We start from the raw sequence: 20606 nt of genomic DNA on the forward strand, positions 1-20606 counted from the left end.
TTTCTGCATTTCAATGTGCTGATGGTAATTTTCAGATGATCAAACGGAAGAGAAGTCCGAGAACACCACCACAGAGATTCAGGCTTTCAAGAGCAACATCTGGGCCCTGCAGAGGCAGCTGTCTGCGGTGCAGGAACACGTCCACAGCGATCAGGTCAAGCTGAACCAACTGCAGAGCATTGGCTCAGAGATTCAGAGCAGCCAGGGCACCGTTCGGGGGCGTCTCAGCAGCAACACAGCCACCCTGCATTCGGTAAACAGCACTTTGCAGTCTTACGGCAACATCATTGAGAGTTTGCAGGAGGACACGGCCAGACTGCAGAGGGAGCTACAACAGCAAGTGAAACTGCAAAGCCAGGCGCTTCTCAGCATCAGCAACCTGAACCTCACTCAGGCCCAGCAGAGAGGCCTAATTGCAGCTCTACAGCGGGTCGTTGATGAAACCAGTCAAGCAATTCACAAAATGCGCAACGACTATCAGAACCTGGAGCAGACGGCACGTCAGACACGCTCAGACGCAGAGTGGCTTCGTGGAAAAATGGAAAACCTGCAGGTCGTAGCGAGCAATGCCTCGACTCTGGCTAAAGCCAACAATGACAGCCTGGAAGATGTTGGGGCACAGCTTGCTTTTATGACCAGCCAGCTGCAGAACACCAGCAGGCTGGCTGAGGATCATGACCAGACGCTCAGGGAGATCATGGACCGGCAGAGGGACTTCAGCAATCTCACATCCACAAAGTTTGACCGGGTAGAGATGCAGGTGGATGAGTTGGAGGAAACTATGGACCGTGTTACTGGCAACATGAGCCACACCACACAACTTCTGGGAGCCATAAACTTGAACCTCAATGACTTGCGCAGCTGCTCCGAGACCATCGGCCGTCACTCAGATGTCCTACAGAACCTTAACGACAGCGTGTCAGACGTCAGGGTGGATGCATTCAGCCTGAGGTCACAGCAGGAGGAGCTGGCAGCCCGCTTGGATAAGGAGGTCACCAGCCTCTCTATTGTCATGGAGGAAATGAAGCTGGTGGACACCAAGCACTCACAGCTGATAACAAACTTCACTATTTTACAGGGTGAGTAATCGGGTGAAGCCTTTCTTGAACTGCTTTTGAGAATTTTTTCTAACTTAAAATTACCTTTTAAATTTGAAGGTCCGCCTGGTCCAAGAGGACCAAGAGGGGACAGAGGGCCTCAAGGACCACCTGGTCAGACAGGAACCAAGGGAGAGAGGGGTGAAAAAGGACCCCTAGGAATCAGAGGATCTAGAGGAGAGCAGGGTTCACCGGGACCACCAGGTCTTCCAGGGTTAAAGGGCCTCCCAGGTGTACCTGGAAGTCCTGGACCGAAAGGTTCTCGAGGGTCAGGAGGCAGAGCTGGACCTCCAGGAGCTAAAGGAGAACCAGGACAGGCTGGTCTTCCTGGACGAGATGGCCAGACTGGTGTACCGGGACTGCAAGGACCACCGGGCATCCGCGGACCAATTGGACCAGCTGGGGAGCAAGGCCCAAGGGGTCTACCTGGACCAGTTGGGCCCCCAGGGCCTGTGGGACCACCAGGGCTACCAGGAATCCCCATTCAAAGTCCAGCAGTGCCTTTTCCACCAGTGTCACAACAGGAAGAGGCAGTTCCTCATGCACTGTTAGCCCCAGGTAAAACCTTTTCTCTTCTTTAAATTCCAAATATTATCTTGTTCTTCAATGGCTGGCTTATGAAGATTAATATGTAAATCTTCCCAAGAGTGACTCCTACTTGCTAGGAACTCACCTGGTAGCAAAGCTCCTGCACTGGATGTGAACTGGAATGTGCAGTTTGCTATTTTTAGATTTAGTCAAAGCAAACTCTTATCTTTGCTGACGACAACCCAGTTTCTCCAAAACTCAGTCTAAGATGCTGTGAGGTCGTTATTGCTTTTATTTGAGAATGAATCTCTAATATTTACTGTAATAATCTTGAAGGCAGTTCCCACCTTTTCCTTGTCCTTAACATTATTTGGAGACAAATGCAAGGCTAAAAGGAAGTTTTCTTTTCCACTGTTGCCATATGCATTCTCAGTATGTAAACGTTAAAGACGCAATGCAGTCAACTGGCCGCATGCCCCTTCTGGAGGAGTGGCTGCTCTAAATTTAGTATCTTAATGAAGTGCTGCAATAAAAAAAAACCCTTCCCTGCTGGTATATTAAACTGATTCTTACTGCATTGTTTTGTAACTTGAGTGGAGTTGGAATGTACGTAATGGAACTTGAATCTTTCATTATGTCTGTATTTAATCTACTATATAATTTTCCTCAAAATAAATTGTTTTGTGAAGTGGCGCTTTATAAAACTAAATTGAATTAATGAAACTATACCCTAAAGAGAAATTATCATCTGATTATTAGTGGTTGCACAATTCATCAGACATCAGAGAATAATCTGGTACATTTTCTTATGAACTAATTATGGAATCTCTTAATGTTTTGCAGGTTGCCCTCCTGGTTGGGTAAACTACAAAAACAGGTGCTACTACTTTTCCAAAGACCTGGACAGTTTTGATGATTCAAAAGCTAACTGTGAATCACAGCTAGCAACGTTACTGATCATCAGTGACAAAGAAGAACAGGTGATGTGTATATGTGGTCAGCAGATGTAAGTCAAAGCTGCCTTTGTGAGTTCAACTTGTCACTGACTGTTTTATTTTTCCTCATGTAGGAATGGTTGGAGGGGCAAATAGTTGGAAAGGGCTTCTTCTGGATTGGTCTGACGGACTGGGAAGAAGAGAATGTGTGGCGCTGGGTGGATGGAACAATTCCTGCTTTCACGTCAGTGTTAAATCATCATTCAGTTTTTTTTTCTTTGTTTCCAGACTGATGTCATTCCAATTAATTAAGTGTGTTTTGGCATTGGTATCATGTACAAATGGTGTTGTACATGAAAGTACAACACCATTGTACTTTTATATCTTTACTAGGTAAGCATTGTGATTTATTATGTTTCTGACTCTCCTAACTTGGCTCTTAAAGTGACCTTCTCAAGTTCTGCTTTAAGTCCATTTTAATCAATATACAGATATCCCAATACAAATTATTTGTAGACTATCTACTAGGCATTTATTCCAATACAAAAAAGCACAATAAAATGATTTATAAATTTAAGAAGATTTATGTTATTCACTGACAACTAAGGCAAATTCATTGGGATACTTTTCTGTACAAAACAGTTCAAACAATCGATCAAAACCATTTTAAAATGTGATTCAATTCTCTTAACATGCGACATGTAAAAAAAAATACAGGGTGATATAAATATATAGAAGACCCTAAAAACATATTAAAGCTAAATGTAGTGATGTAAAAATCCTTGTTAACACTGCAAATCTGAAGCCAAAATGTCCTTTTCTTGTTACAAATTTATTAGTGGAGGTAAACATGTGCTCTTTTTCCACCTACCTCTCACTGTACAGTTACTGTAAATAAAGACTGTTGTAATTATAATGTGTGGTGGCCCCCTATTGTCTACTTGCAGGAAGTGGAAGCCCGGACAGCCTGACAATTGGGGCCACAGCCATGAGTCGGGGGAAGACTGTGCAGGTCTGATCCACGAAGGTCTATGGAACGATTTCTTCTGTGAAGATCTCATTAGCTATATCTGTGAGAAAGAACTGGAGACCTGTAAGTCTGCTTCAGTATCTGGATTTGTATCAGACACTGATACATGACTATTACTGCTTAACTTGCATTTAAGCAGTAATTTTAAAGGTTCTTGTTTTTGTCTTTACAGCAAAATCATAGCAGTTAAAGGAGCACAGTGAGCAGCTCAGCTTCATCCTTGCAGCACTGATTGACTGAAGGGGCTTGTGGACAGTCTGGATGGAGAGCGGAAAGAGACGATTTTGAAAGGAGTCCAGGGGTTGCAGTTTTCCTTGGAAAACTGTGTCTTCCAAGGAGACTCGAGTGCATCATTACCAGCAAGTGCAATACAGCAGGACATCCAAATGGAGGAGAAACTGTTAAAAAATAATCAGCAACTGATTTTTCTATATAAAACATGTTATATATCTGTACTTGTACAACTAAACACCTGAATGTTTGTTTCATTAGTCAAGTCTTATAGGGAAGTATAAGGGTTATAAAAGTCAAAAGGATTGTAATTTTGTATAATTCAGAGATTACAATGTGCAAGATGATAAGTAAAAAAGCACATAGCAGACATACTGTCTTCAATGAATAGTGTATCTAACCTCATGAATGTGTATGTACTATTTTCATTTAAATACAAATATAATGAAAGTACATGTATAAGGAAAATGCCACAATCAAATTAATTGGTACCTAATTCAGTCAGGCACCGATTTCTTCTTTGAGGTCTCATGTGCCGATTGTGACTCTAAGGACCGCAGCACATATGAGAGAAAAAAGCTGTCGGTTGTTTGCTGGAGCTAATAGTTCTGAATGTTATAAGAAGTAATTATAAGATTCTTTTTATTTGGGCATAAAATCATTTGTACCAAATCTTTATCTGGTTGTTATTGAACTCAAAAAAGAGCATCATAGCAAAGTTGCATCCCAATATATTAGAATGTGATATGCAAGTTTCCCTTATTGGTTTTAAAGATGAAAATCATGCAGATTCATTGCAGAAGTGGTTTATTTTAAGCAATTCTTTATAATAATTTTAATAACTTAAAAAAACATTACATGAATGTATTTGTCCCCGTTCTACAGTTTTGAACTTAGTACTTGAGCCCAGCTGCTATTGCACGAAATACTACATCAATCCAGCGTGGCATGGAGATTATCATCCTGTGGTTTGGATGAGGCGTAATGAAAGCACATGCAGCTTTGATGGCTGCGTTGCTGGCTCTGGAGAAAGAGTCTCGTCACTTTTCTCCTTGAGCCATGTAAGGCAATCCTGATATTTTTCCTGTTCTTCAAGAGCTACTTCGTTTCCTGGATGTCTGGATCTGGTGGTTCTTGAAGCATTAACTCCAGCCTTAGTCCACATCCCAGAAACTTTGAACTTTGCTTTAGAGTCCTCTGTAGGCTGTAGTTATCCTTCTTGCTTGCTCACCTCTTTCTACCACTTTTTCCTTCCACTTAGCTTTCCAGTAATATAATGGGATACAATATTTTCCCTGCCTCCTCACACTAGATCCAAAGGATTTCTACTATTTGCAGGACAGCTATCAAGACAGTAGTTTTCCATGTGAATATATATCAGGACTTCATGTAATATTTCAGTTAAAATCCTTTTTCTTATCAGTAAACCAAATTATAAATTTAACAAAATTAATTGCCTGAAATATATCCCACTGACTGTAATGAATCTATATTGTAAAGTATTAAGTTCTGCATTTTATAACCGAAATAAATAAATAAATAAATATAATGGCATTTTAATTTACTGAGATGTACCTGTACATGTTGGATGATGCATTTAAAGACCAAAAAAGATTTAAATTCTATTACTGAAAGGGAGAGAAATACCTCTTTTTAAATAGTTGATCTGCCAAACAAAAATTAGAGAATAAAGGATAAATTGGCTGATCCTAATCTCAAGCCAGTCAATTGGTACATCTCTAGGACTGTTATTGTCAATAAAAAACAGATGTTGAGCCTTTCTACTTGTAGAAAATGTGCTTTTTTTTCTGCACTCAGGTTTAAATTACAAAGCAATAAAGGAAAACGTCACCAATAAATCCATTAAAACATGACGGTTGTTTGATTTCTACACAGCTTAACCGAAGTTCATCACAAACTCTCTTCGCTGTTGAAGGATTGAGTTTATTCATTTTGCACAAAAAGGTATTTTCACATTTCTTTTTAAATATCTTTCCATTAGATTTAACATTTGGTGTTTATTTTCTCCTCTTTAACCCAGATGATAAGCAAAAAGTGTTGATTCGCTTTGATTAACCACAGTTCATGCAGATCATTGACCGACATTTTCTTTCGGGTCATTTCACATCCAGCTTTCCTGCTTCAGGTCAACTCCAATCACAGTCACTCCTTCAGCTGCACAGAAGATTGAAAAGATCTTAACAATAGCACCTTTAATAGGATAGAGGCTAGCTAACTTTCTATGAGTATGGACACGTTAAAACACAAAACGAGACGCAGAACGATGACTCAGTGCGCTGACATAAATCTAAAAATGCTCTTTAACAAACTATTACCTCGGCAAAGACTCTTAGGAAGTCTTATGGACACAGTAAACATCAAAATATTAAAATAAAGCACTAGCTGAGCCAAGTAGACAGAGTTAAGTTGGAGCTGTGCTTGCTCTAAGTGAGACGGTGTGTGGTTTAAGATTTCACATTGCATCATTTACACATAAGGTAAAACAAATATACACAAAAGCAGCAGCACATTTGTCTAAATGTAGATTTATTGTTGAGGTATGATTTAACTTTTTGAACCATGATCTGTGCAGCCACATAGTTTTTAAAATCTGCCAATTAGTTGGGCTGAGGGACAATTCAGAGCACACAACGTACAATCTTCCTTCCACGTTTCTTCTCATGTTTCCTGTCATGACGCAGTGATGTGGCTCAGTTTCTCTTCGGTGCAATGAGATGGGGTAAAGCCAGTGGGTGAATGAAGGAATCCAGATCTCTCAGAGCTGAGACACAACTCCAGAACTGTAAACATCTTGCCAAATAACCATTCAAACAGGAATTTATCCAAGTTTTCGTCATCATCATCATCATCATTGCTGGTTGTCAGGCAGGTTGTCAGCTGCTTCTTGGGTCCCGTGCAGTTAAGAATGCCAACAGCCAAAAAGAAAAGGTGAGATGTGTTGGAGGTGAGTGGGTGGAGCGGAGGTCAGGTGAGGGTGATGTTTAGGCAGGCTGGCTCAACGGATGAGGTGGTGCACATTTAGTCATCCTTCTCCACTATGACTTCACCGTGGAGCACCCTCCTCCTCTGCCGCAGCATGTGCAAGTAGAGCTGAGGAAAGACTAAGAAGAAAAAACTCAGCACAGACATAAACTGATGAAAAACCACAACAATACAGTTGCCACGAGGACATCGAAACATTCTGATTCTGACTGTAAAGAAGGTGCAAGTTATGTAACCAACAAACAGGTTTGTTGAGCAAAGGCAAGTACTATACTAAGTATTATATGTTTGTTCATTTTTTGTTCATTTTTCTTCTAATGTCATATCACTCAGATATCAGCAAGAGTAGGGAGAACCCAAATTTGAAAAACCTGATGGAACAACTAACAAGTTAAAGAAAACTGGGGCTTCATAGTCCTTACTGCCACCTAAAACATTGCTCAAAGAGAACACAACGACTCACTTGGCTCTGATAACAAAGGACACTTTAAGACTGTTCTGGAATTAATTGCTGTCAAAACTGTTGTGAAAAAGTTGACATCAATGCAGAATGCAGAGTATGCAAATAAAATAATTGAGAATGAGGTTCTGAATTATCAGGCATTTGATGGTGGCGCAGCAGGAGTTCAGGCTACAATCAAGGACCAAGCAAAATATAACTTTTACATCCACTGTCTCAAATTAACTTGAGTAGATGTTGTCAAACCTGTTCCATGGGCTAATTCTTTGCTGTGGTTGAAAAGCTCTATGTGTTCATTACTGAATCAGATGTCCAGCCTAAGTGGATAGCAATGCAAAAAGACATGTATGAAGGTGCACCAAGAGAGCTCCAGGAAGAAAGTGACACACAATAGACCTGTCAATCTATAGCACTGCAAAACATTTAAGACAGACAACCTGCCCTGAAGCAAGTGTTGCAAGAGAGAGTGCATAAACATAAAGGTTATAGCTGCATTGAGCCATTTGGGTCCCAAGGTCTACTAGTACAGATTCCTTGCTTTTATGAAGAGGGTAATTTCTCTGTAAACTATTTGCAGAAGCACAACTTCTGTCTGACACGCTACAGTCAACAATACTTAATTGTTCAAAAGTAGTAGATTTAGTTAACGCTTTGGTTCAGTCACTGAATGACTTCAGACAGGAATTATTTTATTATATTTTGATTATATATGGTAGTGTTGATTATCATATATTTTGATTATATATGGTAGTGGACATTTCAGACTAATGTGACTATGTAACACCAGCAGGCAAAAAATGGTGAAAAAAGCTGGGCTACAAATTTGATGACAAATCTGTTTGGACAAGTGTTGGTCAGAGAGAGTTTAAACAAGATCAGGACTGGGGAGTGCCGTGGTTGCGTAGTGGTTAGCGCGACCCGTATTTGGAGACCTTGAGTCCTCGACGCGGCTGTCGCGGGTTCGACTCCCGGACCCGACATTTGCCGCATGTCTTCCCCCCTCTGCTTCCCCATTTCCTGTCAGCCTACTATCATATAACCTATCATATAAGGGACACTAGAGCCCACAAAAGACCCCCTGGAGGGGTAAAAAAAACAAGATCAGGACTTTTTTCAAGCAACCTTTTTCCACCCAGTCATTTGATCAAATGCTCAGTAGGCTGAACAAGTTATTTTCAGACAAGCTTTAAATCCCCAAACTGATTCATTCCTAACAAAACTACTTACATTTGATCATCTGTATGATTTAAATCTTCATGACTTAAGGAACAAATTACTTCATTTAAGTGCCGTTTTAGGAAGAAAAGTGCAGAAAAGGTTGCGAAGACGCTCTACTCTAGCAGCTCTAACTCTGGTTCTTAATCCATATAAAGAGGTGCTTTTCAGACATTGCAAGTTAACAGTTGCAATCACAGTGAGCACTGCAACTTGTGAACACAGTTTTACTACCTTATGTCAGTCGTAACTGAAGAGAGATTAAAAAATCTGGGACTACTTTGTATTGAGTGTATGTTTGTTTCCACAGATAGTCTTGGAATAACCCTGAGTCATCATTTCAACTTGAGCGTAACTGCTTCTTCCTGTCTGAGGGTGGTGCTGTTACTCCATTCAAGATATTGTGCTCTATGTTTTGAGCTGCTGATTACATTAATAAGGGTTTCTATACATTTACCATATCTGGACATAAACTTTTGAGTTACTAATCTTTTGTGGCCATTTTAAAATATGACTATGGATGACATAGGGGCATGCTTTAAATATGAAACTTGTAAAAACCAGAGATTGAATGGAATAAAAATGGACAACAAAGGAAAACCAGAGCACAAGGAAGAAAGACAGAAAGGACAGAAAGGAGAAAAGGGAATCGACACACTAAGGACCGAATAAAAATTAAGAAAACAGGGAAATGCATAAGAGAGGAGGGTGAGGAAAAAATGAACAAAAGACTTTGAAGAAGGAAGAGAGAAACAAAAGAAGAAAAAATCTGAAGTGGAAAGAAAAGTATAAAGGATTGAGGGAAGGGAAAAGACATATGTAAGGAAGGATACAAGAATAAAAGGAAGCAGGGAGGGACACAATAATTAGATAATGGGAACAGGAAACAAAGTTTGGAAATACAAACATTTTTCCCTATTGTCTTCTTCTATACTTATCCAGACCTGGAAAAAGCTGAAACAAAATTCCAGACTTTTGCAGTGTATGTCGAAAAACTTGTTTATGCTAATGTTGCAAGGAACATATGTAATTGTAACACTACTGCCAAATAAAATCTACCATTTTTCCTGTATCTCTACACAGTGTCCCTACTACTTTCAGAGAGTCAAGAGTCCTTGCAACTGGCCAAATACATTATCTATATGCAGGGTTTGAGTGCATGACATTCAAAATATAGCAAACTACCAAAAAAAATATTTGCAACTACCAAAAATGCAAAGACACTCTTTGTATCCTTGGATGAAGACAGCATTCTACGAAACTAGAACACTCTTTGCATCCAAAGAGTATTCTACAATTCTTGTGAAAGTTTTTACACTGATATTGTAATGACAAAGTGCAATTCAATACATTTAGAAACCCTTGATTGATGTCTGCTGTCAGTACTGGTTGTACAGTAGCTTCTAATACACAGTAGTTTCACAAGCTTTTCATGTCAACAGAACAATCTAAAACAACCTTTAGATCAATTTTGTTCAGTTTAGACTTAGTTTTGTGAGGATTTTTCTATTAGGTCACGTTTTGTAGAATTGACCAACTTAAAGGTGCAGAGCATAAGAGAGAAATTTCTCCTTACGTGGGATGTAGGACAGCATGACGATGATGAGGAAGTAGTAGTAGTCGAACGACACATTATATTTGTTGGGGAGCCTCATGGAGTACATTCCAGACCTGCGCACGAATGGCAGAGCAGCGTAAATGGTGAGCAGCTCTCCGACGACTCCCAGTGGGTACAAGACGATGAAGAAGTTGTATCTGCAGAACAGAAAAACAGCAGGATGTCTTTCAGTTCTTGTCTAAGTTATAGGCAAATCCAGTTGAAGACAGCAAGGTAAGCACACAGAAGACTTTAACACACTCGCATGCAGCACCATCACTTCTTTCATAGGTTAATTTCTTTTTGATTAAAAGCCACTTGTCATAAAAAACAACTACAGGGCACTGATATTTTATGATATGTTTCATTATTTGTCACTACTTTTTTCTTTTGCATGGAAGGTCAAGCTTTGTTGAAAACACCAAGTTGTAATTATGGAAATTAATTAATTATTTAGGGGAACTGGAAAGAGAGAAATGTAGAAAAATTGCATTTATATATCTCCATGTTTTCACCATTAATTGCATGCATCCAATGCCTTTACCCAATTATATAATTAAAACCTTTCATTTATACCATCCAGGGACTCAAATATGAGGCTGAAATAGTGAACGAGAATGGTTAATGTTTATCTGTGCTTCAACCTGCTGCGTATTAAGCCAGCCAGCGGATCATGAAATTGAAGAAAGCACTCTGTAGTTGGAGCTGAGGACCTAGATCCAAGTTATCTGCTCCAGTCAGTGATCTGGCAACTGGAGACTGTGTGTATGAAACTGAAACGACCTGTGTGTATACATGGCCTGGCAGAGTGCACTGCAAGAACTTGTTCTTTGGTACATACCAACAATGTGTGTGTAACAATGTGTTTTTCCCGCCCATGACACAATGTGGCATAGACCTCCATTGGACCCCTGAAGTTGTTCTAAGGTAACTGGCACAAAGATGTTCCCAGTAGATCCTTTTAGTTCTGATATGAGGCCTTCACTGATCTGACTTGTTTGTTGAGGACATTTTACAGATGCTCAGTTAGATTGAGAACAGGGCGAATTTAGAGCCTAAATCTACACCCTAAACTTGTTTTGTCTCTCAAAGCTTTGCAGGAGCCTTTTTCTTTGTGAAAAGATGGGGTGTACTGTTAAAGAGGCTAGACCCAATAGGAAATATTGTATTCATGAAAGTGAGTACATGATCCGCAACAATGGCCACAAGGATGTCAGGTCCTAATCATCACACTGCCTCTACATGCTTGCTGTCCACTAATGCATTCTGCAGCCACGTATTTCCCAGGTAAAGACATAATCATACCTTGCAATCTACCTAATTCATCAGTTCATCAATTCAGTGTACAGTACTGACATTGGGTCACCCATCAGCAAGTCCTCTGTATACTGATGTCCCTTCTTTGGACCAATTTTTGATAGTATTGACCAGGTAAACTCCACAGAAGCACCAGTTTTGGAGAGGCTCTAGCCAAGCCTCATACCCACTGGCTATCTGTTTTATCCCACCTTCTAACAGGTACTGCAATGAGGACATAGCCAGTGTATTTCCCTACATCTGTCAGTGGTCATACAATTTTGCCTGATCACTTTAGAGTTACTCTGGGCACATTGCCCAGAGTAACTGGGCAAAAGGGACCCACTAGCACCAAAGCTGAGTGGGTCAACAGCTTCATCCCATAATAAATTGAATTTCATTAACAGATAAAGGAGCTAATAATCGAGTAGTGCAGACAAACATTAGTTCATAACATTTGAACCGACAAGTTCAAGTTGTGGAGAACTATAGAAATGCAAATGCAAACACATACATTATAACAGCATTTAACCAAACTTGGTCAATAAACAGATGTGTTTTGTGGAACAGCTGAAAAAATGACTTGTTTTCCTTAGTGTTTGTCCTGTGGCTGTGAAGTTCCAGCAAATTCAAACAAACAGTGTGAATCACACCTCGTTATTCCTTTATTTAATCAGGTAAACCCCGTTGAGATCTAGATCTCATTTTCAAGAGGGACCTTGCAAAAAATTTGCAATACATAGCAACCCGGTTACAAGATTCAGTCATTAGACATTATTGTATGCATTTAGACATCATGTCATATGAGACAACAGTAGAAGTTCAGCAACTAAAGTAAATATAACCAAGGTTTGATTGTTGGTGTGATGCTTATCAGCATGCCAGGTCAGCAATGATAAAAAAGCAGGTAAGTTGATCTGTTTTAGAGTGTAATAAATATAATTTGTGCCTCACATGAGCTGACCAGCAGCTCAACAGGAAGCTGCAAGACAGAGATTTGGTTTGGCACTGTTTTATAGCAACTCAAGCCGCTGGATCAGACTGTGGCTGTAATTTGACCTCGGACAACAGTTCACAACAATAACCGCACCATGACTGGATGCACTTTGAGTATTTAACATAGTGACACTTGAATTTACACAAAGCACTTTTAAAACTATTGTTGCAAATCAATAGTTTGGCACTGCTGAGCAGAAAATGAGGGACTTACTGTTATGAAATGTCCTTTAAACTTTCTTTATTTGCTTTTTTTCCCTCAGCCTGTCACGGTGACACTATTTATCCAAATCTTTTGAGCAACACTAATGAAAAACACCAAATATGTATAGCTTGCGACAAATAAAATGTATACTAGGGAGCCTCCAAACAACCATCAGCTTGAAATTTGTATTACAGAAGATGATCAACTGAAGGCTGATTCATCTGTTGGGTGTAAAGATAACTTTTAGGCAAGGTATTCAAACCCCTTAAACTTGCACTCAATTGTGAACTAGAATCAAAACGCTTGTAAACTCAACAGATCTGGTCTTTAGGGAAAGGTGGCAAGAAGAAAGCCATCTGAAGTTCTGATAAAAGTTGAAAGTTTGGACGACAAAGGGGATTTTGTCAGGGGAGACCATTATTGAATGTTATGGCCTACATGTAAAATGATGAATGGGGCAGAAAGTGAAACACTGCACTAAACTCAGCAGAACTGTGAAGGAAGTTTTTTCCTTGGCATAGACAGGGGAACTAATTGGATTTGATGTCAAGAAGCTAAAGATGCAATTCTGGAAGAAGGACAACGAACCTAAACAAACAGGCAGAGCTTGAAAAATATTCAAGTGCTTTAATTAGTCCAGTCAAAACCAGAGCAAAATCTGAATGAAAATCTGTAAAAAGGTTGAGAAACTGATGTGCACAGATGCTCTCCATTCAGTCTAAGTGAAATTGAGCGATTTTCTCAAGAATATAAAAATAAATCAGTCTCTAGATGTGCAAGGTGATAGAAACATAGCAAAAACACTTGAGCTGCAACAGCAACCAGGGGTGATTCTGAGAAGCTTTGACTCAGGGAGGCTGAGTACAAACGCATTTTAAAGATTTTTAGCTCTAAAACCTTGTATAATCTTTGTTTCACTTCACAGTCGTGCTACTTTTTGTCAGTCCCAGTAAAATACAATGTAGTTGTACAGGGTATAACTAAGTGAAAAGGTTGTAAAGTTATACATATTTCTGTGAGACACTTTGTCTGCTGGTGATAAGGGTTTTCTTATTTTTTGAGAAAAGACTGCTCAATATTCTTCAACAGTGATGAAAGCAAAGAACTTTAAATGACCTCTAGAAAACCTAGAGAACTCTAAAGCCCCACAATGCACTTGGGTTCCTTGAAAGCAAAATATAGAGACAATACTGGTGGTTTAAAGTGTCTCTGCAAAACTCACGATGGTCAGAAACCTGATGTTTTCTGTCCTGTCGCTATGTTCATACATCCAGGCCAAAGTCCCTGCTTCACTGTACTGTAGTATACTATAGTACGATCCAGGACAGTGGAGATTAGTGGAGACAGCAGAAAGACTCAGGGGAGCGTCTCTGCGGATGTGAGAGAAACGGCGGCTGAACATTCCATGACCAAAACAGACGGTCTTAAAAACAGGAGCAGCTGAACATGAGCCCTTCTCCGGGGGCCTGGCTCTTCCACGCTTAAAGGAAGACGTGAAGAGCAGGGGAGAGGAGAGGTTTTCTCAGAGAGAGAGAATCAAGGCCAGAGACCGAGCAAAAGGGAGAAAAAAGCCCCCCAGAAATAATAAAGCAGATGGTCCCTGCAGGTACAACTTCAGAGGGTGTCGCAAAGAGTAACGTCTCTCTGTGTACACACAGTGTCTTTCAGCACAAGGTAGTGCATAACTGTGTACTGAAAGAAAAATTATGCATATTTGTATTCTGCCTTTTTAAAATGATGTTCTGTAGATCCAACCACCTTTTCCTGAAACTACAGCTGCAAGTCTTCAGGTACAGTTTGGCCATAAATTATACCCTAGCAGATTTAGGTTTAAAGCAATCTTTTGATTTTATCAGAAAGTTTCTGCTGACTGGAAGTAAAGTTAACGTTTTGGAGTTTTGACTGGAATCTGATGTAGAATCTGAGGGGGGAGCTAAAGATTTAGGGTCTTTCCATCACCCTAAAAGGCCTCTGAGTCTTTATTATTCTCATCCTCAAGTCATGCTACGCTATGCTAATTTGTACTGGTCTGCCATATAAAATCTCAATAAAATACATGAAAGTTCATGGCTGTGACATAATAAAATGTGGAAAGGTTCAAGTCATATGAAAGTGTTTGGTAGACTGTTATTCCAGATGGTTGATGGCTCTCTCTGTTCTGTAAGACATGTGTGCTTGGACTGCTATCAGTGTCAAAACACTAATGTCTGTGTCTGATGTTCCCTCAGACGTCTCTGGTTTCAGGTGAGCCACTGTGAGGGCGGATCACCTCGTCACAAGTGATCACATACATCAGAAGGATAGCATGACTTCCCTCTACAACTGGAAGCATTCCTACATTTTAGGTTGTACCTGCTGATAGTTAGGGATGCAAACCTCCAAACTTGGCAAATAGTCAATTTAAAACACATGCAGTTTATTTCTTCTGTACAACGTGAGCAGTTAGTTCCCAAGTGATGGATAACTGCTGTAAATGAAATGCAATAACAAACACATGCATTACTTCTTTGCAAGAGATAGTTAATAAGTAATACACACATGAATGTTCCATTACCAAACCAGACCAGCATGCTTGCAAAACGTATGCAGCACTATAACATTAAATCATTACAGACGGTGTCTCCACCTGGCCCATTTGATGAAGTATGGCAGATGGTGGAGCAGGTTGAATGTGTAATAAGAATATCTGGTAATCTCTGTCACAGTCCACACGACCAGGAACAGGATTACACTTTCTTCGTTCTGGATCTTCAACAAAATTTACAGGTTACTGTCCATTATAGTAATAAGTGCTGTCCCCAGACATCTTATGCTGACTGCAAACACTTTGACACTTTATAGATAATTCTAAAGGCAATATATATATAAAAATGTTTAATTACAAATGATTTACCTCCAGAAAACAGATACACCAACAATTCAGAGTTTATCAAAATTGACTGATGATCAGCCGTTCAGAAATAATAATAAAAAAAAGTCAACGCATCATGCTTAAGCACTATGAGTCTAGGCTGCTAACAATGTAGAGCTATGACATATAAGGAAAGAAAAAAAAGAAGGAAGTAAACATCTGCCTTGTCTCTAATGAAAGAGACAAGGCAGGAAGGGAAAAAAAAAGAAATAAAAGGATATGAGGTAGGAATAAAGGGACACCAGAAAGAATACAAGCAAAGAAGGAAAACAAAGAAAGATACAAAAGGAAGGAAGGAAGGAAAGAATGACAAACCAGTAGGGAAAGAATGATGGACACAAGAAAGAGTAAACTATATATAAGCTTTCAATTTATCCATAAGAGGCGAAATGTTTCTTTTTACTATTATACTACAACTTCAGCACTATTTTAATTTCTTCCTCAAAGAAAATTGTATAGCAACATGTCATTGGGAAAAGGTTATGAACTGGCCAAAGTGAACTGCAGAGGTTTCGAAAAGGTACTAAGTATTGCTTCTTTGCATTCGAGTCATTGCAATAAACAATTTTTTAAAGCATACCAACGAAAACAGCTTTTCTGCCACTGTGAAAGCATTCAGATATGACTGTATGCTAGATAAGATGAGACACTAACCCAAAGGTCTGAGAAGTAAATTGTATGCATCATTTGAATGAGATGAATATTTACCTGTCTGATGCTACTGGTGATGAACCAAACCATGTAAATCCTTGAACACACTTGAACCCCAGTTACAATCACAGAAGTCCTCACAATTCCTGCAGCAGAGGCAAAGGAAAGACATTCACAGCCTAGGAACATACCGAAGTGTATGAAATAGGATCAAATAAATAAATAAATGAAGTCAACCCTCACATACCAACGGCACAATGTCCCACCTGGATGACAAAGACGGCAGCAATTGGAATTAATATTGTCTTTCACTTATTAAATAAAACTTTTTTTATATTACAAACACTTACCTCAACTAATGCAAAGGTCTGGAAAAACTTGAGTGTCCTTGCTATACTTCTGTAGAGACCCTTGTGTGTGCCTTTCTGAATGTAGAAGCGCATCATTGTGATTGCCAGAACCAGCCACCTGGAGAAAAAACAAGCCCAAAACCATAAATCCTGTCCAGACAAAGCCATGGTGCTCCCAAGAGACAACAACCTGCAACGGCAGATGGTATTTTTATACATTTGTAATAAAGAACGAGGTCCCAACCAGTAGCTTCTGTAATGAGTTAGCATTGGAGTATATATATCACAATGTGTTACATAACAAAAACTTGATGTAAATCAGAGACTTTCTTTATAGATATGCTGTTCAGTAAATATTACAGTATCCAGATTTACTTAATCAAAACATTCCAAACATAAAGGCAAATTCAATAAAAATAAATAAACATTCCAATTTAATTGTAACTGTGATACAGTTGAGTCAAATTCTGCTTAAAATGTGAGTTAATAAAATGTTTTCTATTTACAGAAATCCTGCTGATTTTCAAACAGTGGAAAGGAGCGGCTGTCTTATCACATAAATACAAACCCAATCAAGGTATTTATTACAAAGACAAAGTCACAGTGGAATTAAATTTGTCTGCAAGATTCTCCACAGCCCTCAATACAATTTTCTCTTAACAAGCTTGTTGATGTAATGAAAGTTTTTGATCCACTGATTCTGACTAGAAGTCACTCATCTGTTGTTTGAAAACAACTACTGGTTTCATAGTGTAAGACATACAATTTTATTCAAAGGACACATTGCACTGAACCGTAATAAGCTACAGTCTTATTACAAAAGTATTTGCAACCCTCTAATTATTTTACAATTGTGTCACATCACAATCACAAACTTCAATATACTTAATTTGGATTTTATTAACCAGAACACAAAATCTGTCATCTGGTGCTTTTTTTATAGCCAGGCTCTGAAACAGTAAAAATTTGCTTATTATTACTGAGGTAATGCTGAATATTTATGCAAATCCAAATTTCACATATTCTATCAAACGACAACTTATACAGTCACAGGTAAGTGCATCGACTTTTCTTAGCTAAATATTTGTAATGGAGCCAATGACAAAAAGAAAATCCACACTGGATGTCATATTAGATGTCATCCAGTGTCATGGATGTCATGACACTGGATGACATCAATTCACACATGCAAAGAAATCAAAGTGATTTAGTCGCAAAAGAAGAGTATAGGCTGATGAATTCTTGGTAAGAAATACTTCTTGCACAAGGTTAAAATCTCAGGCATTTCTACATCTTTATGTGGTATGTTATTTCAAGTTATATTTCCATACAAATCCCACAAGGGAAAAACACAAATGATATAATAGCCTAATCTTAGTCTGTTTGTTAGTTATAAGGCTTCAAACTACATTGATTATTTCTTGGTTTTCCAAAAACATACAGGGTTCATTCAGCCTGTTTCCATGGTCTTGCATAAGCCTGATGTTTTTCTTTGTTGCAAAACTCAAAATTAGATATAACATTTTAAGGCAAGGCGATTTTATTTGTATAGCACATCTGAAGCAACAATGCAATTCAGAAAGTTTTACATGATTAGAAGAAAAATAAAGCAACAAACTAGCCAAAAAACATTACATTGCATTGGAAAATTAAGGGAAAATGATGGCAGGTTGGAAAATAGACTCCGCCTTGTAACAATCCAATTAATAATCAAACACAATTCTAAAAAACAGTGGGATTTTAGCATTGAGTTAAAGGAATTCTGTTTTTCAGCATATTTGCAGTTTTCTGGAAGTTTGATCTAGATTAGTAGAACATAAAAACAGAATACCGTTTCTCCATGTTGCAAAGCAGACTTGAACCAGATGATCTGAGTGACAGCAAAAGAGAGACTGAGGAAAAGTGCTTGAAGCTGTTCAATTCAGACCTTGAAGAAGGTGCCTTTTGTGATTTTAGTGCGCAGGAGGAAGATGCGATCAAAGACTTTTTAGGCTATGATATTTTATTCTTTTTTAGGCAGCTCTGCTTTGGCACTGTTCAGAAAAGGCATTTGCAGTGGTACATGTTGGAGTTACCAGCACATATTTCATTAAAAATATTTCCATGTAAATATCTCATGTTACAATGTGGACACCTGAGGCTCATAGACAAGTATGACCTACAGTATATGAACACTTTTATTTTCCTTTGCAAAAGATAGTGGGTGGGGCCTATAAATCAGGTGTGCTTAATATTTTTGGAAATTCTGGTATGTATTTAGCAGGAGCAAAGGCAAAAACTGTGCTTTGATATTGGGAAAACATACAATATGTGATATATTTATATGATGCAATGCACTCGCAATAAATAAACATAATTAAAACGTGTTTATGATACTTTTTAAGTAGTGTTATGAATTGAAAATGACACTACCCATATGTATGGCTATATATTTGCCCCAAATTAGGCAAATATATACTCAATATTGGAGTAGTATCCAGCTTCTGGGAAAAATTTAATCACATATTTCTATTTTAACAACAGGTTTTTAATTGAACGAAAAGCTTCTAACCAACTTTTTCTGTTTTGGTACTGAAATAATTTGTAGTTTCTTAGTAGAGCGCCACTAAGTACATCATCTGCAAATTTAAATGCAGTCCAGGTAGTTATGTGCTTGTGATATGCATGCTGTACAGTGAAAATACAATAACAATATCTGTGATGTATATTCTGCAAACCTACGTATTGTAGTGAAATTGCTGTAGAACTGTCACAAAAGACCCACATAGAACATATTGAAGTTTGTGGTTGTACATACACTATATACAGTTTGTGAATGGAAGAAAAAAAAAACACTTTTCAGGACCATCTATGTGAGGGACTATTTTGTTCCATAACCAGTAAACCAATTGTAATTTGCTTTTATGCTTTGATATTATAAACCCACCATAGCCTACTTTAGCCTGACAGATATTGTGTTGTTTTTTTAAAATCTGCTCATTGAGCACTTTCCCCGTCCCAGACTGGGTTCCAGTGTCACCAGCAGCTCAGTCCGGCTATACTTATCACTGCGACCGTGGGACTCAGTGGGCCTTGACGCTGACAGCATGCAGTCAGCCCTATTTGGACACAGCTCCAACACCAGCCTGTCACTTTAAACCCGCCACTGTTCATTCATTTTCTGTCCCCTCTTTCTGAAACCTCCCGTCTGGCTTTTCTTTAAACTCGTCATTTACTCTCAGAACCAGCCTCCGTACAATATTTTTCTACCAACTCCAGCAGCCAAGCAGCTGCTAAATCCTTCGAGCTGAACAGGCACTTTCAGGCTGACACACACAGGCTCAGTCCTATAAACAGCAACACACGCTTACAGTTTTTTAGGGAGCGGCAAACTTATCCGGCTTTCTTATTAATAGGCAGCAGGAAGAAGAGAGGGGGGTGGAATAAAGGGACATACCCGGCTGTCATGGCGATGTTGTAGAAAGTGAGCCATGCGGTTATGAGGGCGCTTTTCGTTCTCTTCTTGTTGTTGTTTTCCTTCTCCTCCACCGTGCCGTCCTCCTCGCTGGACGCCATGGCACCGGGGGCAGGGTGGGGAAGTCAGGAAGGGAGCTGACAGCTGGGGTGGGGAGCAGTGGGGTCGTCCATCCATCTAGCCACCCACAGAGACCCCCCTCTCTGTCACACTCTCTCTCTCTATGGGGCAAGTGCGTGGCCTGCTGGTGGGCCCCTGGCCGCGTAATTAAAATCATATTCTGATAACATTAGGGTTCATTTCCATCTTTCTTTATACTTTATTAATTCCAAAAGAGAAATAAATGCTCCAACTCAGATGATCAAAGTCTCTTCAAACGTTGTAGATCCTGATGGCTGTGGGTAGGAATGATCTTCTCTAACAGTCTGTGTAACGGCAAAATAAAGAAGCTTCTGACTGAAAACACTATGTTCTTATGTAATAGTGTGATGAGGAGGATGCTTATGACACTGTACATACATGACATGACACTCAGTATTACATTTGCATAACATATTTGCAAATTTTAAGGTGAAATAAATAGTGGAGGTTTCACTTACTCAGTAATTTCCCTTTAGCAAACCTCATAAGCCTAAATAAAGTTATTG

General features: G+C 39.1%; 2 protein-coding genes across 2 annotated transcripts in view; one reads left to right on the top strand and one right to left on the bottom strand.

Annotated features, from left to right (window-relative positions):
- colec12 (collectin subfamily member 12) overlaps window positions 1-5695 on the top strand; it is a 35787-nt gene extending 30092 nt beyond the window's left edge. Inside the window, exons 5-10 of the mRNA XM_014468587.2 lie at window positions 36-1079; window positions 1158-1655; window positions 2469-2605; window positions 2695-2804; window positions 3508-3653; window positions 3763-5695. Coding sequence (XP_014324073.2) covers window positions 36-1079; window positions 1158-1655; window positions 2469-2605; window positions 2695-2804; window positions 3508-3653; window positions 3763-3773 — 1946 coding nt within the window. The 3' untranslated portion in view covers window positions 3774-5695. The remainder of the gene's footprint in view (window positions 1-35; window positions 1080-1157; window positions 1656-2468; window positions 2606-2694; window positions 2805-3507; window positions 3654-3762) is intronic.
- A 326-nt stretch (window positions 5696-6021) lies between these two features.
- Window positions 6022-20105, bottom strand: hacd1 (3-hydroxyacyl-CoA dehydratase 1). Its single transcript, XM_005798565.2, has 7 exons — window positions 19942-20105; window positions 16506-16623; window positions 16403-16421; window positions 16213-16301; window positions 15220-15341; window positions 10076-10254; window positions 6022-6943 (listed from the first exon to the last, which is right to left on the bottom strand). Exons 1-7 carry the CDS (start codon window positions 20058-20060, stop codon window positions 6861-6863), a joined length of 729 nt encoding a protein of 242 aa, XP_005798622.1. The 5' UTR covers window positions 20061-20105; the 3' UTR covers window positions 6022-6860.
- Window positions 20106-20606: the final 501 nt, after the last annotated feature.

This window comes from Xiphophorus maculatus, chromosome 21 (assembly GCF_002775205.1).
Source record: "Xiphophorus maculatus strain JP 163 A chromosome 21, X_maculatus-5.0-male, whole genome shotgun sequence".
NCBI lineage: Eukaryota > Metazoa > Chordata > Actinopteri > Cyprinodontiformes > Poeciliidae > Xiphophorus > Xiphophorus maculatus.

Bases quoted from the DNA above. Each gene is read 5' to 3' on its own strand.
- hacd1 (XM_005798565.2), bottom strand. From the start codon at position 20,060: ATGGCGTCCAGCGAGGAGGACGGCACGGTGGAGGAGAAGGAAAACAAC. The intron at 10,255-15,219 runs GTGGAGACACCG...TCTGTTCTGCAG, and splicing joins TACTTCATCAAATGGGCCAG to ATACAACTTCTTCATCGTCT. The intron at 6,944-10,075 runs GTAAGGAGAAAT...TTTTCTTCTTAG, and splicing joins CATGCTGTCCTACATCCCAC to TCTTTCCTCAGCTCTACTTG.